At 35.3% G+C, this 27,515-nt stretch overlaps 9 protein-coding genes across 14 annotated transcripts; 5 read left to right on the top strand and 4 right to left on the bottom strand.

Moving 5' to 3' along the window:
- Positions 1-52: 52 nt before the first annotated feature.
- LOC110844286 (glycerophosphodiester phosphodiesterase GDPD5) lies at positions 53-2,936 on the bottom strand. Of its 2 annotated transcripts, none has more exons than XM_022090456.2 (5): positions 2,233-2,936; positions 1,997-2,157; positions 1,205-1,919; positions 1,059-1,112; positions 53-977 (listed from the first exon to the last, which is right to left on the bottom strand). In XM_022090456.2, exons 1-5 carry the CDS (start codon positions 2,345-2,347, stop codon positions 682-684), a joined length of 1,341 nt encoding a protein of 446 aa, XP_021946148.1. In that variant the 5' UTR covers positions 2,348-2,936; the 3' UTR covers positions 53-681. The 2 variants fall into 2 exon arrangements, with proteins under 2 accessions (XP_021946148.1, XP_021946147.1); XM_022090455.2 differs by having other exon boundaries at positions 1,059-1,115; positions 2,233-2,932.
- A 974-nt stretch (positions 2,937-3,910) lies between these two features.
- LOC110844889 lies at positions 3,911-6,878 on the top strand. Its single transcript, XM_022091215.2, has 6 exons — positions 3,911-4,100; positions 4,185-4,591; positions 4,674-4,894; positions 4,970-5,261; positions 5,351-6,347; positions 6,430-6,878. Exons 2-6 carry the CDS (start codon positions 4,272-4,274, stop codon positions 6,583-6,585), a joined length of 1,986 nt encoding a protein of 661 aa, XP_021946907.2. The 5' UTR covers positions 3,911-4,100; positions 4,185-4,271; the 3' UTR covers positions 6,586-6,878.
- Positions 6,879-6,921: 43 nt separating this feature from the next.
- On the bottom strand, positions 6,922-8,020 carry LOC110844890. Its single transcript, XM_022091217.2, has 5 exons — positions 7,860-8,020; positions 7,671-7,789; positions 7,469-7,610; positions 7,222-7,370; positions 6,922-7,139 (listed from the first exon to the last, which is right to left on the bottom strand). Exons 1-5 carry the CDS (start codon positions 7,883-7,885, stop codon positions 7,009-7,011), a joined length of 567 nt encoding a protein of 188 aa, XP_021946909.1. The 5' UTR covers positions 7,886-8,020; the 3' UTR covers positions 6,922-7,008.
- A 694-nt stretch (positions 8,021-8,714) lies between these two features.
- LOC118434224 (A-factor-processing enzyme-like) lies at positions 8,715-9,985 on the top strand. The gene is made up of 4 exons (XM_035847153.1): positions 8,715-9,335; positions 9,420-9,555; positions 9,637-9,699; positions 9,767-9,985. Exons 1-4 carry the CDS (start codon positions 9,091-9,093, stop codon positions 9,983-9,985), a joined length of 663 nt encoding a protein of 220 aa, XP_035703046.1. The 5' UTR covers positions 8,715-9,090.
- Positions 9,986-10,027: 42 nt separating this feature from the next.
- LOC110843278 (putative zinc protease mug138) lies at positions 10,028-13,819 on the top strand. Its single transcript, XM_035848522.1, has 13 exons — positions 10,028-10,223; positions 10,292-10,587; positions 10,685-10,877; positions 11,021-11,501; positions 11,569-11,686; positions 11,763-11,869; positions 11,948-12,125; positions 12,203-12,440; positions 12,521-12,679; positions 12,753-12,892; positions 12,974-13,076; positions 13,146-13,265; positions 13,346-13,819. Exons 1-13 carry the CDS (start codon positions 10,092-10,094, stop codon positions 13,526-13,528), a joined length of 2,448 nt encoding a protein of 815 aa, XP_035704415.1. The 5' UTR covers positions 10,028-10,091; the 3' UTR covers positions 13,529-13,819.
- A 139-nt stretch (positions 13,820-13,958) lies between these two features.
- On the bottom strand, positions 13,959-15,247 carry LOC110844728. Of its 2 annotated transcripts, XM_022091003.2 has the most exons (5): positions 15,098-15,247; positions 14,872-14,994; positions 14,688-14,753; positions 14,516-14,625; positions 13,959-14,441 (listed from the first exon to the last, which is right to left on the bottom strand). In XM_022091003.2, exons 2-5 carry the CDS (start codon positions 14,967-14,969, stop codon positions 14,392-14,394), a joined length of 324 nt encoding a protein of 107 aa, XP_021946695.1. In that variant the 5' UTR covers positions 14,970-14,994; positions 15,098-15,247; the 3' UTR covers positions 13,959-14,391. The 2 variants fall into 2 exon arrangements, with proteins under 2 accessions (XP_021946695.1, XP_035704416.1); XM_035848523.1 differs by having other exon boundaries at positions 14,872-15,156.
- A 1,288-nt stretch (positions 15,248-16,535) lies between these two features.
- LOC110844388 lies at positions 16,536-20,451 on the top strand. Its single transcript, XM_022090575.2, has 2 exons — positions 16,536-20,099; positions 20,188-20,451. Exon 1 carries the CDS (start codon positions 16,614-16,616, stop codon positions 18,147-18,149), a length of 1,536 nt encoding a protein of 511 aa, XP_021946267.2. The 5' UTR covers positions 16,536-16,613; the 3' UTR covers positions 18,150-20,099; positions 20,188-20,451.
- On the bottom strand, positions 19,881-22,700 carry LOC110844387. 2 transcript variants are annotated; one of them, XR_004834145.1, is made up of 3 exons: positions 21,766-22,700; positions 21,241-21,654; positions 19,881-21,164 (listed from the first exon to the last, which is right to left on the bottom strand). XR_004834145.1 is itself a non-coding variant. In XM_022090574.2 (2 exons), the coding sequence occupies exons 1-2, from the start codon at positions 21,441-21,443 to the stop codon at positions 20,621-20,623; spliced, it is 747 nt and encodes a 248-aa protein (XP_021946266.1). In that variant the 5' UTR covers positions 21,444-22,689; the 3' UTR covers positions 19,881-20,620. The 2 variants fall into 2 exon arrangements, 1 of the variants encoding a protein (XP_021946266.1); XM_022090574.2 differs by having other exon boundaries at positions 21,241-22,689.
- Positions 22,701-22,861: 161 nt separating this feature from the next.
- Positions 22,862-26,857, top strand: LOC110845066 (palmitoyltransferase ZDHHC15). Of its 3 annotated transcripts, none has more exons than XR_004834184.1 (8): positions 22,862-23,433; positions 23,522-23,633; positions 23,727-23,803; positions 23,891-24,023; positions 24,106-24,296; positions 24,377-24,667; positions 24,754-25,060; positions 26,516-26,857. XR_004834184.1 is itself a non-coding variant. In XM_035848762.1 (8 exons), the coding sequence occupies exons 2-7, from the start codon at positions 23,278-23,280 to the stop codon at positions 24,659-24,661; spliced, it is 954 nt and encodes a 317-aa protein (XP_035704655.1). In that variant the 5' UTR covers positions 22,862-23,206; positions 23,265-23,277; the 3' UTR covers positions 24,662-24,667; positions 24,754-26,503. The 3 variants fall into 3 exon arrangements, 2 of the variants coding, with proteins under 2 accessions (XP_035704655.1, XP_035704654.1); XM_035848762.1 differs by lacking the exon at positions 26,516-26,857 and having other exon boundaries at positions 22,862-23,206; positions 23,265-23,433; positions 24,754-26,503; XM_035848761.1 differs by lacking the exon at positions 26,516-26,857 and having other exon boundaries at positions 24,754-26,503.
- The last annotated feature ends 658 nt before the right edge of the window (positions 26,858-27,515 follow it).

The following is a 27,515-nucleotide window of genomic DNA, read 5'->3' as shown; positions in this document are numbered from 1 at the left end:
CTTAATATGTAATTTAATTATCAATGCAGTAAGTAATAACGACAATACGAAATAATGACGAATAATATATTTTTATTTCAATCAAATTAGATCAAATTTCCAGCCTACTTATTTTGTAATTAGATGCACGCTCAATTCTGACTAGTACATATAATTGCATTTCAAAATTACAATGGAGTTTACCAGAGGTGCACCGCTCCTCGTCCCCTCTTACCACCGTATGCTACCATAAAACTCCAAATTTGAAATGCATGACCTCGGGTCGACCCATATATCAAATTGAAAGTATTATGAGTAGATCATTTCTGCGTAAAAAAATTCCCAACTTTCCCGTTCAAAATTTTGTAGCAAAAATCAAAGTATGCGCAAAAAATGAGAACAAAATGCGATTTTTGGGCATATTTTGATTTTTGCTGCAAAATGCGGTTTTTGGGCATATTTTGATTTTTGCTGCAAAATTTTGAGCTGGAAAGCGGGGAATTTTTTATGTAGGAATGATCTACACATTAATACCTTCAATTTGATATATGGGTCGACCCTAGGTCGTTCAATTTTAAAAAGGGGAATTTAGGGTAGCATACGGTGCTAGGGGGGACGAGGAGCGGTGCACCTCTGGATTTTACTCCATTTATCCACTCATTCTAACTATTCATATATCTACAGCTTAATATTGAAACTAAGCTAATACTCTAAATAAATAAATAACACAATAAAACACTCCAGGAATCTCCACCTTGTTAAAAATACTGCCTGCCTTGACCCACCAGCTTTCTCGTTACCATCAACCACACTAAATTGATATGATTGCCGAATTTCTCTCGCTTCACCCACATTTTCTACAAACATTCCATCAACACCCATTTCAAAATAGAAATAGAGTTCCATTTCTTTATTTTCTGGGTCACAATTTCCAGAGACGCATCCACGACGAGATGGTTCGCGACTGTCGTAAATTGTATAAATCCCCACTTCAAGACCTAGAAATGATTTTATGAGGCTTTTTCCTTCCATTTTTACATCTCCAAAACAAGTAATTTTAACTTTAACATTAGGAATACCTAGAGCGTGTGCTTCTACTACAATGTCACGAGCTGGAATGAAACCTCCAAGTTCTGCTGAAAATTTCAAGCATTTTTCCGTTATTTTCCAAAAAAAGGAACCAAAAAACAATAAATATACTTTATACACGTTGATTGACACTAACCAATAATATTTTTATCATACTCAATTCCCTGTGCTTCAATTTGTGCCTCAATTCCAGTATACAAAAGTTCTTTCCAGACAGCGTAATAATTTGCATAGTTTGTCACGTCCTGGAGACCTTTATACGTCAAAAGGGGGAGTTGTATGTCGATGAGCATCATTCTGTCCCTGTGTGTCACTTGAGCCAGGTATTTGATGCATTCAAGTTCGAAACTTTGCAGGATAAGATGACCACATTTAATCTGGGCACCTGCATCTTGAGGACTAATACAATTTTCTGGAGTACCATCGTCTGTCATGGGGTAGCCCCATTTGGATAAAGTTGAGAGAACCAGCTCTTCCATGTACCTTGGAGAATTGGGATAATCTAAATTGTGGAACATGGGATGTTTCAGCTCAGGAATAATCCCAACAGATTTGTTCAATCTGAACGCATTGTGGTGCACAGTGGTCAAATAGTCTTCAAATGTTGGGATGCCAAACATATTGTTGAATCTCTGTGGTCGAATGCCAACATCTTTCTGAATAACTTTCAAAACTTTGAGCTCGTCCAGAGTAAAATCTTTGATAAACCAGTCGTCCGTGATGGTAACATTGCCCATCCCTTCGTCAATCACTCCGGTAAAGTTTTTCTTTTTATGATCAAACTGGGACAGAAGAGCTACGTCCGTCCCTGTTTTGAGAGTCAGGTCGTGAAAGCAGACAAGGTGACCGTCCTTCATAATTAACAAACAAAAATAACAATTAAGAGTCATCATCCATGCAATATATCCTTTCTGAGTTTATGGTTTACCTTGGTCAAAACCAGGTCAGGTTCGACATATTCTGCACCTTCAATTGAGGCAAGTTCATACGAGCCAACGGTATGTTCAGGCATGAAAACCTTTTCTCCACGATGTGCCATGATTTTAATGGGATCGCCCGAAAGAGTCGGCCATTTCCCTACTTGACGACCTAATTGAAATTACATTTGCATAGCTTAATTAATTGCATGTATGGTTATTGAGATTTTTGTGAAGATTAGTTTACCATTTCTCATGCTAATTTTGTCTGCACGAAATTTACTTGGGTCCTTCAATTTTCCGCCGGAAGAAAGTCCCAAACATAATAAAGAAATGGTTAAAATTGTTTGGAAATTCTTCATCTTGTAATAAATAAATATCTTCTTATTTCAATTTATTTCACACTTTCACACGCTTAAAACTTAAGAACGGGATTAACTTGCATACGCATACTTATTGAACAAAGTAATTAGTGCAGCTTATCTCAAAAATTATATCGTTTGGGTTTTAATCACTTTTTATTGTTTCTGATCTAATCATTTGTCAATCATATTTATTCGAATTATATAAATTTCAATGGGAATCTGTCATGTTTAAACTTTATCTGCTGTCGTCAAATATGAAACAAATCAAACGAAACACGGAACACGATAAATAATTTATAAATTTTCGTGGGATTTAGGCCTAATTAATTTGGGCTGAATTTACAATGATTTGTCAAAAGCAACAAATTGTCAATATAAGTATCTATGTATGCATTATGTATACACTACACCATGTGCATACATAATTGTGTACTCCACTATGGTCTAATGCATATACACATAAATAACAATGTAATAATTATTGAACTCTGCTAACTCATAAACTGACAAATTCTGGGTATTTATGTACGCATTTAACTTGGGAGAGCTTAGATGATGATGATTGGATATTAAATGGATTTTAGATACGTTGTCTGATGAACTCTACCTTCAAAATCGTGATGATCATATTAAAATGTTTATGGCAAAAAATTATGATGCGCCAACACGATAATAATGTCTGAAAACAGCAATAAATATAACTTTATCTGCAAGTTCTCCAATTTATTCTGACTTTCTGTCTGTCTGATAGTTAAACTGTATTGTGATTGACATCTGAATAAACCACACTTTATTTGTGTGCTAAATATCTTGACTAAATCATATTAATCTGAATTACTTTACAATTTGCTAAACCTGCATAGTGTCAGCAGAACTTGGCACTGGACACACTTGTTAATACTTACTTAATATGTACATGAAACTAAATATGGAGTCATTGCACAACAAATCGACGCATCTAACCGGATATATATTGTATAACAATCTATTGTTATATTTCAAACTGGTATTACTTGGTATTTTATAAGAAATAATTATATAATTGTCTGCATTCCAGTACACGCTGTACGTACCGGTTATACAGGCACAGGAATTACACAATATTTGTTACACATGTTACAAGACAAAACAATAGAAATGCTTTACGGTTACATTACAATTGAATACCAAGTAAAGTTGCATAACTTTCTTCAGATCTTATAAAATATATAATTTTGTTAAATATCTTTTGATTTAGCCTATTTTTAAACCAAAGAATTCGAATGATTTAATTTTTCCCATGTCGTGTTTCTACATTAGATACACAACCTACTACAAATATGTACATATATATGCATGCAAACTTGACATATTGTCTTATACATATTCACACGATTTACTTTATTAATCTGGACAGAACTGTGGACAAAATTCCAAAATGTGGTAATTCAATTCATCCAGGTCTATTTGACACCAAGCATGATTTACGTATTTGCAGAGCTTTAGAGAACAAAGATTTTCTCCTTATGTACATATCAACATTCATATAAATTCCATTCACATCAACGTAAAGCGGGCCTTCTGTTTTCAACTGAAAGTATATCAACTGAAACTTAAAAAATATCAAAACTTATAAATGAGATCAATAAATAAAATACAAATAATTACTTACACAGCAAATCATGTTGTAGTAAATAAAGATTAGTAAATCAATTCATATCCAATCTAACATCAAATACTACTTCAAAAATGTGGGTATCAAATGTGACAGGTATTTAAATGAATTGAACCTGCAGATGGATTGATTGATAAAAATAATGGACCCACATAAAGTAAATACATGGTATTCTTTCAGACATTTTCCCGTTCAGTGAAATTTGTGATGCAATGTTCTCCTCCATGAAAATTTAATTGGAAAGGAAATCCAGTGCTACGCCACGTCATGTCATCGTCTTCGTCCTCAGAGCAATCAAATTACTGCCGATTGTGCAAGACGACCGCCCCCACGCGCCTGGCATGGTTGACCCATCTCGTGTCATCCGTCCATCAAATGATGATGAGAATAGCTGAAAACCAGAGGAGGGGTTTCCGCCTTACGGACCGCTGGGATAAGAGTCGTGCCCTTCGAATCTTAGACTGTTTCCAGGTTCCGGCACGGTCAATTTTAGAATATCTCGACAGTTGGGGTCCGGTTGAAAATTTTAGCTATCTCTCGAAAACTGATGGAGGGATGCATAATTGTCATATCCTTATGAGAAGCAAGTACAGTAACGTAACAATTAATGCCCATTCTGAATAGATATATAAATAACGGACTACTGAAGGAATTGTCTTTTATGTATAGGATGAACGCGATTTCAGTGTCCGGATTTGGCAAACCTCATTTTGTGTCAGTTCCTACAGGGAAGGCTATAGTTATTCGAAGGTGGTCCGATAAAAAAGAGAAGAAAAAGGATGGACCAGAAATTTGTAAAGAAAGAGATCGTGCTCTAATAGATAGCCATTCTTCATCAACGCATTCCTCGAGCTTAGATGCTGAGCTCGAAAACACAACAGAGTTAATAGGTTAGTTATTACCTAGTTGTTACAATTATTATGAAACTATACTACTTATTCTTTATGTAATTCTTACGTGCGCAGTATCGCCGATACCTGGACATTTCCCATGTTCAACTTGCAAGACAATCTCATATACCTTGTCTGATTGGGCATTCCATCTCATCTCTACGCCACACCGAAAATTTAAGACAAGTGAAGTTAGCATGGGATTGAAAAGTTGGGATTACCAGAAAGGCGTCTTACTTCAAGGAGTGAATGGTTTAAGCAGAATTCGAATCATTGCTTGGGCCCTGAGCTGGGGCCAAGTGACAGACTTTATTGACCCGGCTAAAGAAGATAAAAGTCCTATTGCATATCTTCTATTCGAGAAAAAGTAAAGTGTCATTGATATATCTATTCCATCTGTTTAAATTTTGCCCATACTGCAGCTTTTTTGTTCTACATATCTGTATTGTTCTATAGGGAGAATGTGGATGCACTAATAAACTTTAAAGACTACCAAATCATCTCTCACAGAAGAATTGATGTCCTTCCAAGTCCGGAATTCTCAGGTTATGCAAAGTTGGAGAAGCAAATGTTAAAGGCAGAAAAGCTTGCGTCAGAAATGATCTCTATAGCACCATCATCAACATCTACTCATAGCAGTACTAACCAAGACGATGAGGATTCCAAGGAGGCTGAATGTCGGGCACTAATTAATCTACTGGGAAAAAACGTAATCGAAAATCAGCTAGCCCTTTTCATGAGACATAACACGTGGTCAGACTCGGTGTACGAGAAAGCTGACTCATTTATTCGGAGTGTTCTTATACCCAATGTGATAAAGCGGTTGGAACTTCCGGTAAATACAACTTGTCAAATTCTCCCTTACGGAGCGTATGGATGTCGTACAGGAATTGTGAATAATAAAGCACCCCCAAAACTTCACCTACATTTAAATATGATATCGACATTAAACTCTTCGTTTGATATGGACCTTTTTCCAACTCAGGTTGAACTAGTGCATAAAGTTCGCATAGGTCTCGAATCTAGCCTAAACTTACTCCCTGGTTCAATCCGTGCATTATCTGATGCTTCTAATAGGCCAACATTGGTCTTTTCAACTGACATGGAAGAACAGAAATTCGAATTTCATCTCCGGATAGATTCAAATAACATACTTGCTTCTCAAGAGAGCTCTTTAATCGCTCACTATTGCAACTTTGACCCCAGAGTGCGACCACTACTTTTGATAATTTTGCAATGGAACGAATTATTGTCTCAAGTGCAATCTACAGATGATGAGATATTTCCATCACATTTGATGTCAGTGCTGGTCCTGTTTTTCCTCATTCACAAAAAAATTGTCCCTAGTGTACACGAACTTTGTGCTCAGAACGATGGTAATGAAAGCAATGCAGAACCAATTTGGTTTAAAGGATATGACATTTCCTTTTCAAAGTCTAGGGGGAATATTAAGGTAAGAAAAAGTTGAAATAAAAATATAAAAACATTTGTAAACCGAATGAGTTATTTACTAATTGGTTTGTATCTATTTCTAGCACCACCCAGAACTGAGTGACCAGTCCATCTTGTCCCTCAGTATACTGGCACTGCTCAAAGAATTTTTCCATTTTTATGGTTGGGTAGACATGCAAGAGAACGTGTTTTGTGTTCGACTTGGACGTCTGATCTCAAAAGATTTGTTTTTTTACTGAACGCACATCAGACCTTCCGAGTGAGATTAAGGAAATGTATTTCAAAGGAGAGGGTAAACTGTATACAGTTAGTCCACTCGTGGTTCAAGATCCTCTGATCCTTTCCCTAAATCTATGCAAGAGTCGAGGCCGGAAAGTCGTTTGTTTCAGATTCTCTGGAATGTGTCGAAAAGTATTTCAAAATCTTGAGGACAGTTTTAACGAAGAACAACCAAGTTTGGAAGCTATATTTAACAACGTGCATAAATATTCGAACAAAGAGCTGTTCAATAAAAGTTTGCAATTGTGAAAAATGTGTAGATGTTCAATTGATATTTGTTTGTTATGCATACATACTTCTGTGTATGAAAGTTATGAAAATTCTTTATTTATTTTATGTACGTACATACACACTACATGCTACAGTTTTATAAGCATTTTTCTCTAATTACAAACCCCTACGGTGCGTTTTATTTCACCTCCCAAGGCTTCTAACCTCTTTTGTCCGTACCCTTCAAATTGTGTGAGCCAAAATACAAAAATATCATCGTCCCCTACTCGGATTTCATCGATACCTGCAAATAAGATATGAATCTTCCAAGATGATTTCTCTCAAATATAATAAACACACAAATGGTAGTACGTATGCTTGCAAACCTCTGTCAACAGCCGTATCCGGGGGTGGTATAGAACGTGGTTCATCCTTAACTTTATACAAAATCCAATACTGACTAGTTGCTTCATCCTCACTTACGCCACCAATGGATGTGACATACCTCCCAAACGAGAGAGTGGTGTAGTTGAACCTGTTTCAAATTTGGTTTCATGGTCAGATCACTTATCACTACATGGATTATTTTATAGAATTTCATCCACCTGAAGGATGTGCATATTTTTTTCTTACCAAAACCGATCATGTGACTCCCTCTCTGCATGTTCTAAAACGGCAAACATTGTCACATTTTCGGGCACCTTAAGTTTTATATCATGCTTTGAATCAGTCAGTTGTCCCACATGATACTTGACTCGAATGGAAGGATATGCCCCTGTTCAAATTCAAATTCATTCAGTTAGACATAAAATAAAACTTCTTAAAAAACTTTTACCCTTTAGCTTGATCCCAAACACAATGGTGGATGCAAGCAAACCGACTCCCAGAAGGGATACAATCGCAATCGCAATCAAATAACGTCGCCTCTGTTTGGCCAACAATGCATTTGTCTCACTATTAATAAAGAAAACAAAAAATGGATGGTTTTATTTCAGCAATTCGGTCAAAGAAAAGCAACTCTTACTGAATGTTGCTCATTTTGTGATCCATGCTTTGCTTGGGTAAGACGAACTTGAATACTACTGAAATATGTATGTTATCGTCAGAGGGGAGCCACACAGGGTTTCACGAGGAATAAGTCAAGTATATAACTAATTGTAAAAAGCAAGTTGGACGGTACTAACCCTCTGTCTTTACCTGTCAAGTAATTTATGCAATTGATAAGGCATGAACATACTAAAACACAATAGTCATTTATTTGATAAGAAGACAAGTGCATGTTCAACCTATGATTGGTTTTACATTGAACCATGAACCCATGCACCGCTGTTGTTGCAACTTGTAAATTTTGATTGCGGTAATTCTTTAACTATTATTCAAGTTATCAAAGTCAAAGTAAAACCAAAATTGGAAAACATATTTCTCATTACATCACAATTTATGCTATGAAACTCGTGGACATAATTTCCATAATTTCTCATGATTGTTTGATTTATAGTATTTGAAAAGTATAACGGTCACGCAAAACTATATTGTTTCAGCACCGAAATGAATTTATAATATTTTATAACATTTGTAACATTTTATTTGAAGAAAGCATGGATTCTGAAAACATGATACTTATTGTAATTATGTGACTTTCGGAATGATTACTGCTTCATCTGGTTTTTACGATCAACCATTTTGCATAACCATTGTACAACCTACTTATTTGCACTCAATCAATTATCGTTTCATGGTACAAAAAATAAAAATCAAGAAACTTAGCAACAAAAAAATTATGTGACAATGACACCAAAAAATATTCCGTTTTCAAAAAAACACTTTTCCAACAAAAATTTATTCATATTATCATCTTTGCTTACTTACATCCCGGAAATCAAAACATTTCAACGACCTAATGGCACCTTCAAAAAAAGGACGCAAGAAAGGTACAGCACCATCTCGGCGAACTCCTCCTCGTGCACCAAAATCTGCTGTAAAGCGACCAGTGTCCTCTCCACCTTCTGTTAAAGATACAGCTTCCAAACAGCCTAAAAATCCCAAGCTGCATTATGAAGTTCTCCCAACCCCTGCCAAATCTAGCATGGATCAAAATAACTACAAACTGTTAAAGTTACGAAACAACATTAAAGTACTCCTCATACAACAACCCACTAAACCCAGCCAACCATCATGTTGTCCAAGAAGAAAGGGGGCTCAAGGTAAAGGCGACATTCCTTAAATGGTCATCATCATGTAAACAGATTGATTTCATGTTTGCTATAATATTTACAGGTCTCATCATTGACTCGGAATTGTCGACCTTTCCTCCCTCTACATTCGGTTCCCAGTCTCTGACCGAAAAGTCGGAACCAAGATCTTTTCTTCTGCCTTCTCTCACAGAGCCCTCGTCAACTAAAAAGAGTTGGAAGTCGTCCCAATTCATAACTAATCCCTCAGAAGTCGACCGTTTAATTCAAGCGTGCACTGAAGATGGATCAACTCGAGATTTGGGATGGTATTTATTTATTTAGTCGACTATTTTTTCAATTCCGAGTGGTCATGTCAAAAATTATGGTCATTCAAAAATCCTTATATCTAGTGGACCAAGTGATCCCTGTCAACTGGGGGCAGAAAAAGCAGAGTCGGAAGATGAAGCGGTGTCAGTTTCTCTGGTGATCGGGGTTGGTTCGTCCCAAGACTATAAACACCGTTCCGGATTGGCACACTTTTGTGAAGTATATTCAAATATCTCATTTCTACGATCGCAATGTGTGCTCATTATTATAATTATAACTTATAATACTGTTCACTCTCAGCATATGGTCCACCACGGGTGTGAGAAATTTAAAGAGGAAGACTCGTATTTCAAATACGTCATGGTAGGGCTTACTTTTTTCAGTTCTAAATTGTATTAAAATAATGGTCCTATTTTCAACCAAAATGTAGACAAAGGGTTATGAGTTCAACGCTTACACCGCTGCTACTTTGACTGCGTACTACTTTAGGGTTCAGGGTGCCCATTTGGAACAAGGACTTGACTTACTATCCAATATGATGGCTGAACCCACCTTTGAAGAAAATATGTGTAAACGAGAGGTCCAAGCCGTCGATAATGGTGTGAACATGAAATCACTTAAATTACCCATGAATAGATATTTTAACTGACCCTGACCACTGTGCTTGCATAGAATACATGCTCAAGGAACATAGTGATTTGGAAGCATACGTACTCCTTCTTTGGTCCCTGGCCAAGAATGATCATCCTCTGAAGATGTTTTCATGTGGCAATTTTGAAACTTTACTGATCAAGGATGAAAAATCTAAAGTTCAGGACCTGAAAAAAGACTTGGTTAACTTCCACAAAGAGAACTATGTCGGTTCGGCGATGACGTTTTGTATACAAGTATGTACTATACATGGAAAATGCATGTAAACGACAATGCAGGCATTAATTTATATAATTATTTCTAGGGATATGACACACTTCTAAACATGGAAGAGCTCGTAGTAAAACATTTGGATGTGGTCCCAGTGGGTGATAAATGCTTACGAAAGGAGATGGCGATCCCCTCAAATCATAGAGATCCATATAATACTTCAGAATTCAAAAAAATGTACATCATGGAGGGGAACACACTTCAGATGCTAATTGCCTGGGCCCTTCCTCCAGAAGTTGGTCAGGATTTTAAGAATAATCCATTTGAGTTCTGGGGTTCTCTTCTTGAAGACGAGGGGACGCATGGTTTGCCTTATCTTCTCCGCCAACGGTATCGTTCTCATTATCATTATTATTTTTGTGATAATGTGTGAATTCCATTTTTAGCAATCATTATTCCATATTATTACTTTATGCACTTTTGGTAGGGGGTTGATTACAGACTTTAGTGCGTCAATTCCTGATATCGACTATTGGAGGAATGAATATTGCACAATGTTTGAAGTCCGTTTAGTTCTCCGCAAGAATGTCGTGCTCAATTGCGATGGTCATAAGAAGGAAGGCAACCTTTTCATAAACCTCGAAAACATTATGGAAACAGTTTATGAATATTTAGGGAAGGTTAGTGTTTTCATAACGTTTGAATATAGATTTAAAAAAATAGCAATAGGTATGAAGACTTTATACTAATACTAATATTAATATTATGCTTTTTTCTATTAACTAATCTGTTATCTTGCTAACTACTGTGGCACCAAATGAAGCTAAGGCAAACATCTCTAAAACAACGAAAAGCGGCTTGGGAGGAATTTTCGAAAACTAAAAACGAGTATTTCGACTACTCCATTCCAGTGGAAGGTGTAAACTATACGACAAAATGTGCCGTTGCCTTACAAACTCTGCCTGATGAGGCAATCCTGACGTCAGAAAGGGTTGTCACAGAGTACAACGACCAAGTCATGCGTGGTTATCTGGAGCAACTTACTCCTTCCAACATGAATGTGATAACCATCCTTCCGAGAGAAGTGGTCAATACGTATGCGGCAGAACTGAAAAAATGTGACGCTGCAGTTGAGCCCTACACAAAGAGGAAGTTTTGGTCGAAACTTATCGAGGTCGAGCGTCTCAACAAATTGTTGAAGAATAAGGCAACCACGCCATTATTGATTCCGACAAATAATCCGATCTCTTCCGAGTCTCAAACTCAATTTGCGTGTGTCCATAAAATTCCTCCAAAATTGATTGGTATGCATGCAATATAATCCTTTTATGCTTGGTATTTTTTATTTTATTGCTCTTAAATGTATTACAGCTTTAAATGCAAAGTGTCAAGTCACACACGTGGGGAACTTTGGAGACGACTGGTTCATTGGGAACGTCAATATACACACATTTTCATCTGCCAGTGTTTTTCGATTGAACCACACAAAGTATTCAAATACATACATATACATATTCAGCAATTTGATTGGATTTTATATCCAAAAACAACATTTTTACTTCCAGTTTATGTAAACTCTACTTGCTGCAATCCTATTTGCAACAAGTTGTTCTTCCTGACGCGAGTGAAATTGGCAGAGCTGGACTACAAGTGTCGATTGATCTTGTTTATGGTACTTTTAATTTATATATTTAAACAAAACTTGAATTTTCCTGTTTTATTTTTATTTTTTTTTTTCACGTCATCAAAGACTCACTTCGTATTCAACTTTCTGGGTTTCCAAACAACCTACCGCTGGCCCTGAAGAAAATCATGCTGCACATATTTCCTAATGAGGAATCCATTTCTCAAGTTGCGTTCGATGCTGCCAAAGAGAGTTTGCTATATGGCGTGTCACATTCGTTGGGACAAGGAGCCTTCTTGATTAAGTATGTAGCTTAAAGCATAAACCAATGCAAATGCAGGCCATGCACTTAATCTAATTCAATCACACCCATTTTTACAGCAATCTCCTTGACGAGGCAGTGACGTGTGATTCGCCTTCTTTTCGAAACGCTATAAACACAATTTGCAATGTTGACTTCCAAACTTTTGTTACTTTTACAAGGACGTTCGCAAATTCTACATTTGTGTGGGCGAGTTTGGAAGGCAACATGTCTGCCAAGAATTGTGAAGATATTGCTATTATTCTTAGCACTCTCAATTACTACCCTGTAATTTCTGGTTGGAAAAATTCCACCTTGGTATATTTATATTTTTTTAAACTTCATGTACATTACACATATGTACACATAGACAAATGTAAAAAACTAGTTAATTTCAGCTGGTGAAACCGGAAAGGTTTGCGCTTCCCTTGGAGAAAAGGTGCATTCGCGTCAAAAGTGAATTTAGGAAAGAAAAGAATTCGGTTGTTAGAAATTGCTATCAATTTGCAACCAATCTCCACCAAACACATGCTTCTGTCATCGTGAATTTTTTAGGGGTAAGGATTCATTATATTTCTAACTATTTCCCGATAATACATTAGTAATTGTTAGTAAGACGTTCGATTACAGATGTGCATGCGAGCCCCATACTTTCAAATCTTAAGAACCGAGGAACAAGTTGGGTATAAACTGCACATTCTTCATTTCCAAAACTACTTACCTTATCCTTGTATTTTTGCGGACGCCGTATTTCCTGCTCACAAAACAACGTAAGAAACTGCGCAAGGCACATGCGCATACACATTTTAAGGGGTTCGAGTAAAATTAGTTAACTAATTATATAAATGCAGCCTTTGTGAAGTGGACGCCAAGATAGACAACTTTTTTGTCAAATTTTGGGAAAGGAATCTGAAAAACATGAATGATGCAGAATTCAGAGAACTGAAACACTTGGTAATAATAATTTAACTAAAAATTTATTATTTTAATTGAGTTTGCTTAAATTGTCTCTACTTTTTGTAGTGGGGTATACCTGATGACCTGAATTTACAAGATGTAAAAACATTTTATGAACATGCCTTTATTCAAAACGGACCAACTGGAAAAGGGATAAAAGTTCACGTCAGTAAAATTTCAGTTCAGGTAATTGGTTTTCTTGTTAGATTATTATATGTATCACATGATTTTACAGATTAATCATAGAAATGCCCATTTGTATGTAGGTGTTAGGAATGGATAGAGAAAATTGTGAAGGATTTATTAAGTGCAAAGAAAGTAATTGGGCTAAACCCATGAAGGAAAAAGACCAGCCGATTTCCTTCTGCACGGACGCGGACGATCTTTGTGAAGGGGTGCATTATTTTGTTCGAGATATTCAGTGGTTCCGGGATGGGAAATTTCAATGATCATAACTTATTTGCATAATCTCAATGCTGGGTGTACTATTTGCTTAGTAATATACTAAATTCATGTAGCTGATAAAACCAAACTGCCGCAGTATTTTTGTACGCACACAAAATTATGAAAACGAATAAAATGATTTTAAAACATGTTTTAAAATAATACTACAAATTGTGGGTATTGCAAGTATTATTGTTGTAATGGTGTATAGATATGTATGTATATACGAAGACAAGATTCCATTGGGGTGCAATTTATGTATTTCTATGAAATTGCGTTCTGCAATGTGCATACAATTCAATTACTTACAATTAGTCAATTGTCAACGGGCTCAGTAATCACGAGAATTAAAAATAATAAATGTTTACCTATTTGAGAATTTTAGCAAGATAATTAATATCTTATTATATAAGTGATCAATTCATTAACTGATTGTGAATTTTCTAATTGATTTATTGTGTCACTAAATCTTGGTAAATATGTAGATATACTTTTATGCACATTTGCTATGTGTAAATATGTATAACATTTTGTATGTGATCCATGCTAGTTGAATAGTTTTGTCACTTGTATTGGAATACATATTATGTATGTACATTTATAAATAGTATACATAATTGTAGATTTCACAAAAATAATTCGAGTTTCTAGACACTGTTAAATACTAAAAATATTTTTCATGTCATGTTAATCTAGAGAGCTCTGTTGTGTTAAAATAATAGAAGAGCTATGTACATGTACTTTTGGTCAGTGATTAAATAAATTTCCTCCTTGATGTGTAAATATTACCAACAATTTTGTTCACATTGTTTCGATTGCGTTGGAATAGAAGCACCAATAAATTGGATACCTGTCCAATTCTTTCCATTTATGCTTGCCAAATGCACATTGACCCCGGCGGAGGGGACGTGGGTCGACCTAAAATAGTATTATTCGTACATGTAAATAATGTTGGGGTATGAATGGTCATACTCTAGTTATAAAATACATACTTTTTTCCTGCCTCCTGTTACAACGACGTAGACAGCAATAAATCAGGATACTGGCGACGATAATGGTGACAATTAAAGCGACAATCATAATTGTTCTCCGTGATGGGGCCCTGAATATTAGTTTAATATTTTCCATGAGAAATTCTTATTACAATTAATATCTTTTTATTACCAACAATAATCCCTTTGATATTTGCTGCAAAAGGAAAACTCTTGTGTTTTGTAGTACCCACAATCCCTATTTTACCACAGAAAGACTAGAATATCTTAAATCTTCTTATAAAATATCGATATGCCATAAATTGACATTATTTAAATGCATAATAGTTCCTTGAAAACGGCGTCGAGATGCTTACCTCCAACAAGAGTACGAGTACTGATAACCGAAATCCGAAGCAAGTGCAAGGAGTGGAGCAGCAATCAACAACATCACGGTTTTGAGAAACTTTTCCATGTTTTCTGGATTTTTGTGTACGCAACTAATTTGTTTTAAAGGGTACAATTTTTATTTATTTTTTATTTCGCCAATTCGAGATGTACAAATTAATTTCAACAATAAGAAGACCTGTATGTTTAACAAACCTGTTTAAAGCCTTCTACTCGTAATAAATGTATTATGAAGTCACAGTGCTGCAGAGAGTGGTCTGCGTTGTAACCATGTGTTGAATCGATAACAATAACAAAAGCACGCCACCCCTTTACTTCACAAAGTTGGTCTATCCACAATACGTATAAAAAACATACTGCATATGCAATTTCTAGGCCAGGTGCCAGGTAACTATTCTGCCAGTAAATAGCTGAAGCTGGCTATGCATGGCTATAAATGCTTGCAGTGGAGTGGAGGATGACGCCAAATTTTGGAAGTTTGCTAACTTGTAAAGTTTTTTGCAATGCATAATGATGAAGTTTTTCTCCCATGGAATTATAATGATGATTCATATCCATGATAAATACTTGTGTGTTTATGCTGAGCTTAAATTGAAATTCCATGCTCCTTTCGTTAAAAAAATGTACAATTATGTTTGCTAAAGTGATGTCTGTTTATTCTTTGCATAAAGACGTGTAATATATCACAAGGTAAAATTTAGTTTAAATCGGTACAGCAATTCGAGCACGAAAATATTAAGTTTAACGTTTAACTGAAAGTTTTTTTTATCGGAGATATGTGCAGAGTGGGTTGAAAATTCTAGTATCTCAAAGTATCCTGGAGAAACTACACTTTGAACTTAAATTATTTATTCGTCTATGAAAATTTCACGTATGATGAGATTGATGAGGCATTGGGTATTCCTCTGCATACTAATTTTGTGGCACAATTCATTATTTATGTATGTGTGTACATGTACATGTATATTCGTCCGGTCCATTATTCGATATCCGTTGCAATTGTGTATAGAATGTCATTCCGCTCAAATTGTTTGTTGAATTGCCTATGTACATCAAGTACAATTTATGATAAGTTATAGGGTGCATTACATTTTTTGCATTGACGTGTGTATGTAAATTCAGAAGGGAACTTGATAACTAATTCGCTAAAGGAAATTTGTTCTCTTTCAGTGTTCACAAGCTACGATCAGTAAAATTAACTTCAATTTTAAAATAGATATTCTATGTACTTGAATGGAAAAATTTTTCCGGGTTAATTCATTTCCATTCTTGTTACCAAATAATGGATTTGTTAATATAAAAGTTTAATAACGCCGAAAATATATAGCAGAACTTGTACAGAAAATCAAAGCATACCTAATGTAAAACTTTATTAAGAAAGGACAAACATATTGGTATTTATTATATAGAATTTTGGTATTTCAGCAGTTTGAATTTAAATGTAACTTATTTATATACACATTTGCCTCATAGTTTTTATTATCCGAATAATTTATTCCGCTAGGAGCCATCAAAACTTTATACAGTCAACAGTTGAAATGGGCCCAATCCTCTAGTCCTGTAAATATTTGTAAAACTAACTTAGATGAAACAAATCTTATCAAAATTATATATTTGTGCATTTACTGGGATTCAAAAATTTCATTCGAAAGAGTAAAGTGTAAGAATTTTATCGTAACCCAAATTTTTCCATTCTTAGAAGACGATTGGTATGCATCCTAACAAATTTATATCAAGCATAATCCAACTTCATTGGATTAAGCTTCTTGCGGTATCATGCAGCAATCTTCCAGCGAGATACTCACTACAAAATGCATATGGAAATTCACTCTCTCTATTTGCCAGTCCCGTTAACACAAATTTCAAACCTTTCAATGATTTAATTCCTGTGCTGATTTCATCACAAATAAGCCCCTCCCGTCCTGAAAGGTTTACAAAGTCGGAGAAAACTTTGGGCATATTTTTGAATCAAATAAGTGATACTAAACATGCCAACCAATCTAGATTTTTTGGAACATTTTCTGGCCTTATGGCTTCAGACATATTGCAAGTAGTGTTAAATCACACAACTGGAAATATAACCCCCGTAAACAAACGAAAGCAACGCGATTGCCTCATAATATCGAACTCTATCTTTCAATATTTCCCATCCGGTTCCCGTTTGGATGATTATTTTCGCCGGATCGAAAGCATCGTGTTGGATTTCTACAGTTGGTTCAAGGATGAAATGGAAGCCACCTTAAATATAAAAAACAGACACATCATGCTTCTTAAAGTGATTTCCACGCATCTCAACCTAAGCTTTTCCTCCTGCGGTTCGGACCAAGATCCCGATGACAGGGACGAACGCGACATAGATTTCGCCATTTCGTCGTATAAACTGCAAAAACAAAAGTTACCAAAAGCTGTCCTTATCCACTCCAGAGAAAAGTATAAAATTACATTTGCTTCGGTAAAGAGTCGAGATTTCACAGCAATTTTTGTGACCCTTGTGAGACCTGTGGGTTGGAGAGTGTTTGCATGCACTGCTACATGTATCACCGTTTTAACCCTTCTGCTTACAATGTATTCAAAAATATGCAATTTCAATGAAATTACTACCGGAAAAGTGACATTTCTCTTAATTCGTGCACATATAGACCAATGCACGACTTCTTATGAGATTCGTCAAATTCTTCATAGAAAATTAATGTTGCAATTCGTATACGTAATTTGGTTATTTTACTGCCTACTTATTGCAGCAACGTATAAGAGTAATTTAGTTCAACAGTTACAGCAGCCTACGTCAACTGTGTGTGCATCTACTTTTAAAGAATTATTGGAGGATGGCCGCCCAATCGTTGGACTGGGTGGCAAACGACCTGGGGAATATCCCAATTTGAGGCAGATTATTAGAACGGAAGCGGAGAAACTTGCAAATGATAAGGAAGCAGATAAGGCTAATGTTTTACTAGAATTACTAAAAGTCTATGAGTGGTCTGAAGGACGAAAGCCGGATCACATTGTGAAAGGGAAATTCAACATGTTAGAAGATGAAGTCATGTTGAAAGTTATTTTCGCAATTATGAAGAATCGTTATGCAGTTCATCACTACCAAATTGCTAAAGATGTCATTGTTAACAATGAATACTGGGCGGTGAAGTATGGACCGCGGACAAGGCGAATTGTAGAAATCATTGGTCGTTTGGTTAACGGAGGAATAACTGACCACTTCAGGTATTATGACATAAAATACTGCAATTCGTAAAATAATATTGTTCTGAAAACAATCTAAACTTATGAGTATTCGACCAATCTATATCACGCTAATCTAAATACATCCTGTGTGCTTGTATGCATATAATTATCTAGATCTCAACAGGAGCTCATGGAGTACGCTGCCAGTCAAAACGTGTTAAAAGTGTATTTCGCCCAATTTTATGCAGATGCAGATGGGGATCCAGAAAATGATTATCAAGACGAAGATATACACACTGACTCGTTGAAAGAAAAAATGTCTTGGTTTCAACGCATGAAAAGTAATTTGGGAAAGTTTCAGGCAGATTTGTCTGCCGTACCAATTTCTTTAAGTATCCGACACTTTCAAATTATTTGGATACTGCTGGCGACGGGGACATTTGTGTCACTGGCTAGTTTTGCGTATGAATCACTTCATAAAAAAACCAGTAAAAAGTGGTACATATTTTAATTCTCTTATGACAAATCCTTACAACATTTGTGCACTTCACATGCACTTTTAATCACTAAAAGTTTGTATCATTTAACTAAAAGTAAGGCATTTGTACTTATTAATTAAGCATCATCTTTGAGGTCAGCATCCCACAGCATTGGTTCATCCCAAGAACACAGCTTCAGTATGTTGGAACCGATTTTGGAACCCCTTTTACCTGTTCCGCAACTGTAGAATGAATTGGTAATACATTTATTATCGTCCTTTAATGCTGGCTGTCCGGTATGTTTTTCACAAGCAAATTTCCCCTCGATTTTCAATCCACACTCCCACCCCAAGGACATATCTGGATGGATAATCAACATTCAATATTTACAAAGCAACTTTAAAAAATAGTTGACAGTTTTACCCAGTCCTACAATCAGGAAGATAACCAATAGATGTTTCATTCTTTCTTTGTGAAAACAAATTTTTAAAATATTTATGTATCAATGTATATAGTTTTAAACCCATTATTTAAAACATTTGAATGAAATAATCGGGCAAACATAAACTTGTCAACTTTGAATGCCAGTCGATCATGGCTGTGATATCAAAAGTTTTCTTTACAATTGAGAGCCATTATTATAGGTCTATTCATTCAAGTTTATGTCTTTTGTTGAATACATTTCGTCACAAAATTTGTCCATGCACAAATAACTCTAAATAAGTACCTGGATATTTAAGTATGTACATAAATATTATCCTAACATGGGTTCAGCCATTGTTTAGTCAAGTTGAAATGCGTCTGAGTTTGTGCCCAGACATGCTTTGGAACAAAGAAAAATAAAACCCGATTCATAAAATTTATTAAGAGCAATTGACAAGCTACTTAATTTTGCTTTAATAATGTACATACCTCAAACTAGCAAATTCTTTCCGTGGGCACACGGAATCATGAATGAAATTATATTAAACTATGATAAGTATGTGTGATATGATGACGTATGGATGGATGTATGTATAGGTATATATGTACGTGTATGTTTGTACATGCATACATGCGTCTGTAGTTTGAGTTTAAGATAAGTACAGTAAATCATGACTATTCATTTCTTTCATAGTGAATACATGATTTCCTGGATCATGGTCTAAAATGTGGAAAATTTTGTAAATGAGCGGACACAAGTTGACATTTAACCCTTGATGAGTATGTAATGATGTAGCTATTCGATTTCATTCTTATCACGTATATGTATTTAAATCCACATAATCCTGTACAACTGGATCATATGTAAATATGTGAAAATAAAAATTATTTCAAAAGTATACAACGTTTAGTAAAATTGTATTTGCAATCATGGACAGCACGAGTATCATTGGTACTTTTGTAGCGTACCTGTACTTAATAATTACAGAGTTGTATAACTCAGATCAACAAGAATATAGTGCTTTTACAAATTCCACAGTAAATTTAACTGACTTAAATACAAGTGATACCAGCAGTTTTCCTGAAGTGCAATTTGAAAGTATTATCCATTCTACCAGGTAAGTAAATCTAAACTTGAGTCAGACATTAAATATTGAACCGGATTAAGATGATTGCTAATAATTTGAATCAATTTAAATTTAACAGCCTTAGCCCTTTACATGGAAGTTTTGGTGGAACAAACATTACAAAAATAGGCAGACAAAAATTGTCCTTGAATATATTTACAAAGATGAAATGTCCTTCAGGAAAATCGTATTCAATAAAACAATTGGCTTGCATTCCTGTGACGGAAAACATGGATAAATCAACAATTGGATAGTTGGACGCTTAAAATATGTATAAGATAATCCATAAAATAGAATACAATTTTATTTATAAATATTGATTAATACACATATATATTCTTAATTTTCGAGATTGCCAAAGTTGCATGTTGAGTTGTGTTTTATAATTAAAAACTGACACGACATTAGAACTAGATTAATACCAATAATTCCGACGTGTAGTACACATTATGCAGTAACATAGAATACAGCGCATATTAAATAATTATGTGCATAAATTATACATTTACAATTTATGTGGATACAATTTTCAAAAAAACCAAAGCTATAATTAGTGAATGCATAAGAATTGAGTCAACCTTCGTCCGAACTCCACCATTGCTGTTTGGACTTGTTGTTGGAACTGTAGTGGTATTTGGTACTTCATTTGATGTACAGCCATATTTTACTGATCCTATCTGCCAATTAATACCAAAGGTAGCATACGTAAATCCAAATCCCCTGTCCCGCACACCCATCGTGTGGGTTATACAATTTCCGACCCCCACATTCCCACTGGGTTTGTGTTCCCAAGAGTTCGTCCCAGTAAAATAGTACGAACGAGCTGTTCTCGTAGTAAAATTTGCACCAATTTCATCAACAGAAAAAGATGCACCTTGAAGACCAGGTTGTTCGAAAAATGTAATTTTTCTCTCGTTTTGGGCTGAATCGCCGAATCGTGTAATTTCAAGAATGGTATTCTGTCCTAGAGGAACGGGTGAACATGTCGTATTTGTCCCAACTCTTATGATTCGTTCATTGCAGTTGTTTGCAGTGTTGCATAGTTGGATGGCCCACCTGCATGGAGGCAATTAGCGTAATATTATTTCAGGAATTATTTAGAAAATTATCTGTATTGTCGAATTAAACTTACAGGCCGTTTAGTCTATAATACACTGTCGGCGTCGTCTCGGGCAAGGAGTAGACGTTAGTTCCGGATGAATTAGCAAAAGGGGCTCCCTCACAATTTGGAGTTGTCCAAAGGTGTAAAAATTGTGCATGTTGGCTAATGGAATCTTGTATTGTGATTAACAACACAATTGTTAAATACACAAGAGTTCTGAAGTATGACAGCATTTTAGGTGAACAGAGAGAATGGCAAAACGAAGGAGAATCGTCGAAATATTAACTTGCACTAACAATTATTATATAGTTGCTGCATGTTTTTATTAGATGGATTAATGCAATTTTATTACTTCGATCGAATGGAACGGGAAGACCAGAAGCTTTGGTGGCATCCATAATTGGTATGAAGAAGATAAGCCCGTGATACCGGGGAAATTTCAGGCTGGGAATTTATGTAAGGATTATCTTTAAGCTTGTAATTTAATCTTTGCATACACAGTTAACGTGCTGGTTTGGAGTTGTGTGCATACGTATTTATTAAGTAAATACATACCTATTTACATGCTGCATATTGTCTGTGTGACACTTGATGTTAAAAATGCTAAAATCCAATAAATTCATCAACGTCATGATATATTTTAAAAAGTAGTTGCGAGGTGCTGTGGATTTTCCTGGTGGGGTTATAAAATAATAATTAGGGAAATCCTGTAATTTTATTTTGTAATAAAGAGCGAATTTCTACTAGAATGCAAAAGTTTTGCAATGCTATCGAATAACCAGTGATTCAGATCAAATGTGGTCAGAGAGAAATGCCTCCAACGTCTCCGAAATTGGATTCGACATCAGCTTTCAATACGACAAGGCATACTTACATATGTGCTTTTTTAGTTTAAGGAAGATTGGTATTCGATTCGTTAATCTGTAATTTAAAATTTGTGAAGGGATTTTTATTACTAAACTTGGCACAATTATACTTATATCGATATATTCGCTGGTCTCTCTGGTTTTCACGTCATATCGACGTGAAACCCCCTTAAATCAGCGTTTTTTCATGCTATCTCGAGGTACACTTGCTTATTTCAATATTATACATACACTGAATTTGTATACATTTTTGGGGCAAAGCCTAGCATGTGTCCTATAACAAAAGGCAGAACACTTCTCAATTACCACGATAGGTCACATTTTGAGCCTTGTCTTCCCATCTGACGATTCGACTTATCTATTTCTATGTTTGCCTAATGTGACGTCACCATGTCCATTTTGCTTTGAGTTTTTTGACAATACAAATGTGTCATTGGTGTTGGTAGAATGAAAAAAATAATGATAGTTTGAAGTTTTCTTGGTTGTCCTTGGAATGGGTGCTCGTAATGTTCGTTCCATTAAATTTAGGAACAGCAAATGGCCAGACTGGTTATGCTGGCATAAGGCTATTGGGTACAAGAATATACACCCATAAGCATTCCTTCATTGATTTCCCTTATCACGTGAAAATATGCATTCATTGAGGGTATTCATTATTTCTTCGTATCCATCGTATCGTAAAATAGTTTACGAAGAAAAAACAAGGGGTCAAGTTTAGTAAAAATCGTAAGCGTAGTAACGTGATTTTCGATGACAAAATCTTACGACGCTTACAAAATCTCGTAAGCTTCGTAAGTTATTTTAAGATACGAAGAATACTAAGGATACGAAGAAATAATGAATACCCTCATTGACAATAAGGAAATCAAAACCGGTTTTCGAACCTATGTAAACAGTAAAACAACGTCCTATGTAAAAGTATGTGTTAATGGTTGGCAAATTTATACTTGCATATGCACTTTTACATACGTATAATTTTGCATGAGAGGACAATGTTGGAGTTTCGAAACTAGTAATTATGTACTAAACAACTGAAGATGCTAAAAAGTGTCTCCGTTTCGAATTTAACATATTAAGTAAGGATTATTGTTTTCGAGTGGATTCCGAATTATTTCAGCCAACCCATCATTGTAAGTTATAAGTAATCTTATCGATATATATCGACAAATATGTGTGCATGTGTTTCAGGCCACTAGAGACAATGGGAGAGGAGAGGACCAACGGAATTTGGGGGACTCCCTTATTCCGTGTGTTAAGATGGGTTCCAGTGATATTTATGGTTGTAACGATGTTATGGGGCTACTATGTTTTTGTCGTTCAAATTTGTTTGTTTGAAATGGATAGCTTGTGGGGAAAGGTACTACTAATAAAAATCAAAAAATCATTGACCGTATATGAATATTTTACTAATCTGATTGTTAATTTAATATGTATGATTATTAAAGAGCTTCACACTGGTCATCTATCACTTATCATTTATATTTTTTTTCTGGGCCCACTTTAAAACTATGATAACTTACTGCAAACCTGTTCCTCCCGAATTCAAAATTCCTCAAGGTCAGTAAATCTATTCGTTACAGCTAGAGAAGCTCCAAAGCTAAAATATCCACGTGTCCCATTTGATCTGATAACTTTGTTTTGTACGAATAGATATAGTGCATAAGATCAAAACTACAGAGAGTGACGAAGAGATTTCAGAGATTCTACAAAAATTTACACACAGCCGGGTAAATGTAAAATATTTTAAAAATATAGACTTTATCAAAAATATATAATGAAAAAAAACTAATTGAATTTTGTTCACAAAACTAAAGAAATTAACATTAGAAATGCGGTCAATTAAAAATCAAATCCGTTATTGTGAAATATGTTGGATTATTAAACCCGATCGATGTCATCATTGCAATATTTGTGGCCGCTGTTTCTTAAAAAAAGATCATCACTGTCGTAAGAACATGTGCACGATGTAACGCTTTATTTGCATTAAAAAATGGTCAAGTTATAATTGTTTAATTGTTTAATTTTCCAGCCTGGGTGAACAACTGCATAGCCTTTGACAATTACAAATTTTTCGTCTTGTTTGTCAACTATGCTTTCACCTACTGTTTTCTGGTCACATGTTTAGCACTACCGTACTTTATCCAGGCATGGAATGAAGAGATCCGCACTCTTGGCCAACATCAAATAATGTCTGGTTTCTTTGTCGTAGTGATATGGCTGGTTAGAAATCTGGTTTACGTATGAAATACTAAAAAAGTGCATACATCGCAAAAATTGTATCATATTTTTTCAAATTTTAGATCCTAGTGACCCCGTTATATGCTACCCATTTGTACCTTGTTCGCATGAACCGGAGCACAGTCGAGTTCTCGTACCCACCAATATTTACCACTGGTCCGGACAAGAAAGGATTTTCTCTTGGCATTTTTGACAATATAGCGGAAGTTTTTGGGCGTGATAAAAGAAAGTGGGCTTTCCCCATATTTTCTAGTCTAGGAGATGGAATTACTTTTCCCACGAGATACTCAAGATTAAGAAGTACAAATGAAGAGTGTAGTCCAATCTCTGCTAATGTTGATCCTTGATAATGGGTACATAATAAGCATGAATAATTTGGTTACGTTTGGTTCTATAACGTTACGAATTTTAACTACATACAATTCATTGGTTAATTTAGACGTGCCATGACGAATCTATCTGCCGAAATAGTGAAAGAAAACTCGATACATAGTTCAACCGGAGCGCAATTAAAGGTGCATGAAATATGTAGATAACCTAAATATGTTCAGTGAGCAAATATTTTGAACGCACATAGATTTTTTGAAAGCTTATGTATATTCTATTTTATTTACTTACTGTGTCTTCGAGCGGCACATGCAATTACATATGTACACATGTACTTATTGGGATGTGTGACATACATAATATGGTTCTCATAAAATCATGAGCAGGTATCGAGTGGATTATCGACAAAAATGTATTTGGTAAGAAAGACGTTTAGAAAATTCTTCACTAAGGATAAGCAATTTTACATAGTGTGCTCAATAAATTCGAGAATTTTTTCCCGCTTTCATATCACGATAACCAGTTGAGATAAAAATTTATTTGGAATTAAATTAGAAAGGTAATTTTATGAGGAACAACATACTATGAGCAAGTTTTGGTTAGTTGCGTAGTTTTAATGATATCGAACGGGACAAACTGGCGTAGCGTAAAAATAGAACGCATAATAATTTTCACCACAACTACTTGATTTTCAATATTTCATAGTTCCGAGGAATTATGCGATCAAGAGCGTATGGCACCACTAGACATTACCCTTAGGTCCCCTCCCTTACTGACAGAAAAAGATCCGGCGGACCTCGCACAGAAAGGGCAAAAACCATGGGGAAAGCGCCAGAAGTGAGAATTTTGTAAAATCGTCACCGATTTCAAAAGAATTCAAAACTCCAATTGAGTGTGTCAAATAGGATTCTTCAAATGACACTTTTGGAAGACCTTAGGGTTCCCCGAATATGTCGATACATATGCCATATTTTGAAAACCGAGGTGGAGAAGAACGAAGCAATCGGATTCTGAGCTCCTCTTAAGAGGCACGGTAGGGAAAGTTACAAAAATATCATCATTAAAGATGATAGGGTTTCAAACGTCAAAAAAATATACCAGCGACGAAATGGACGGAATTACACGCATCTGGAATCAGACAACCCTAATGCGCAAAGAAGTTTTAAAAAATATTATTATTTTCGGTCTGAGATGACGTGAATTAGAAAAAATCGGGTGGTGAAAGCAGATTCGCACTTTTTACGCCAAAGCGTGACAATACGAAGGGTTACTTACACCGACGAGGTCATAGAGCTGGTAGGTAAACCTCAGAAGTCCATTCTATTCGAAACTGGACGTTTGACCTTCAGTAGGTCTCTATTCTGGCACACGGAGCAAAAATTGTCAATATTGAGCGGCAAAACTATATTGTAGAGTTTTTTTCTTACCAACTACTACATTCCGTGTCACCCGACGTAATTTTTCTGAACTGTGACATATGATTAAAGTTAGGGGCCTGGGTCTACTCTAAATCTCACAAAACTTTGGAGCCCCTGAAACAGTGCTATCAAAAGTTTTGATTTAATATATAGCAAAAACCTATCGTGCCTCAAGGTGTAGATCTGCATGTATAGTTCGGGCTCACAATTTTCTCACAGATGGAAATTTCTCGATGTAACTTCAGTTTCGTATTCCTATATAGTTTAGGCATTCCATGTATATGGAAGTTTGTAAATTTACCAATTCATCAGAGGGAAATTTAAAATAATTCAATTCTCGAAATTATTGAGCACACTATGTATTTCATCACAAAGTCAAATTTAAACCTTTTCAACCAACATCCTAAATATGTACTTATTAAGTAATATAATATTTATAATATTTTTTTAATATAGAATTGTCAAACTATATATTCCTGGCGATGGCGAAAATCTCCTGTTTTTCTGTCTGTTAATTTTTAAGTTATTATGGACATTTTGTGCTTGTGACGTCAAATAAATAAATGTTTGTCATACATACAAATACAAATATATCATTTTATGTTTATGTCATTTTATGTTTTCACTAACAAGGCGAATTAAGATGTGTCCGGTGATATTCTGATTCCGGTTATCCCAATCTGATCTATTTAACTTCTAATTTTGTGGGCAAATTAATGATTCAGTTAACCATATGAAAATCAATGGCTATTACATTTGTGGCACATACATAAAAACCGTGAGAACGTGAAAAAACGTATGACGCACTGACAAGGGAACATACCGAGGTGTCCAACGAGTTAAGGGTCGACACCTATACCAAAATGACCACAATACATGACTTATTAAACAAACTGAAGGAATTTCCGTGTAAAATTCACTTTTCGTCACGTTGTGACGATATTTGTGACGAGCGCATGACTATCGGGTTGCCAGCGGGATAGGTCGACCGCTAAACAATCAGGTCGAACACAGAGAAGCTTCGTCGTCTTCAGAGATTTCAAATTCTTTCAAATTTTGAAAACATTTTGAAATTGTGAAGAAATTTTGAAGAAATTTTGAAAACATTTTTTAATTTTGAAGATATTTTGAAAATATTTTGAAATTTTGAAAAACTTTTTGAAATTTTGAAGAAATTTCGAAATTTCTAAAAAAAATTGAAATTTTTAAAAAGTTTCGAAATTTTGAAGAAATTTTGAAAAAAATTAGAGGTGTGTAAGTTATTTGAAATTTGAAATCTCTGAAGAGGACGTGAAGACGACGACGCTTCTCTGTGGTCGACCTGATCGTTCAGCGGTCGACCTCTCCCTCTCTGGCAACCCGATGGTCATGCGCTCGTCACAAATATCGTCACAACGTGACGAAAAGTGAATTTTACACGGAAATTCCTTCAGTTTGTTTAATAAGTCATGTATTG

This window comes from Folsomia candida, unplaced genomic scaffold, assembly GCF_002217175.1.
Source record: "Folsomia candida strain VU population unplaced genomic scaffold, ASM221717v1 Fcan01_Sc002, whole genome shotgun sequence".
In the NCBI taxonomy this organism is placed as follows: domain Eukaryota; kingdom Metazoa; phylum Arthropoda; class Collembola; order Entomobryomorpha; family Isotomidae; genus Folsomia; species Folsomia candida.
This window is presented reverse-complemented; position numbering and strand designations above follow the sequence as displayed.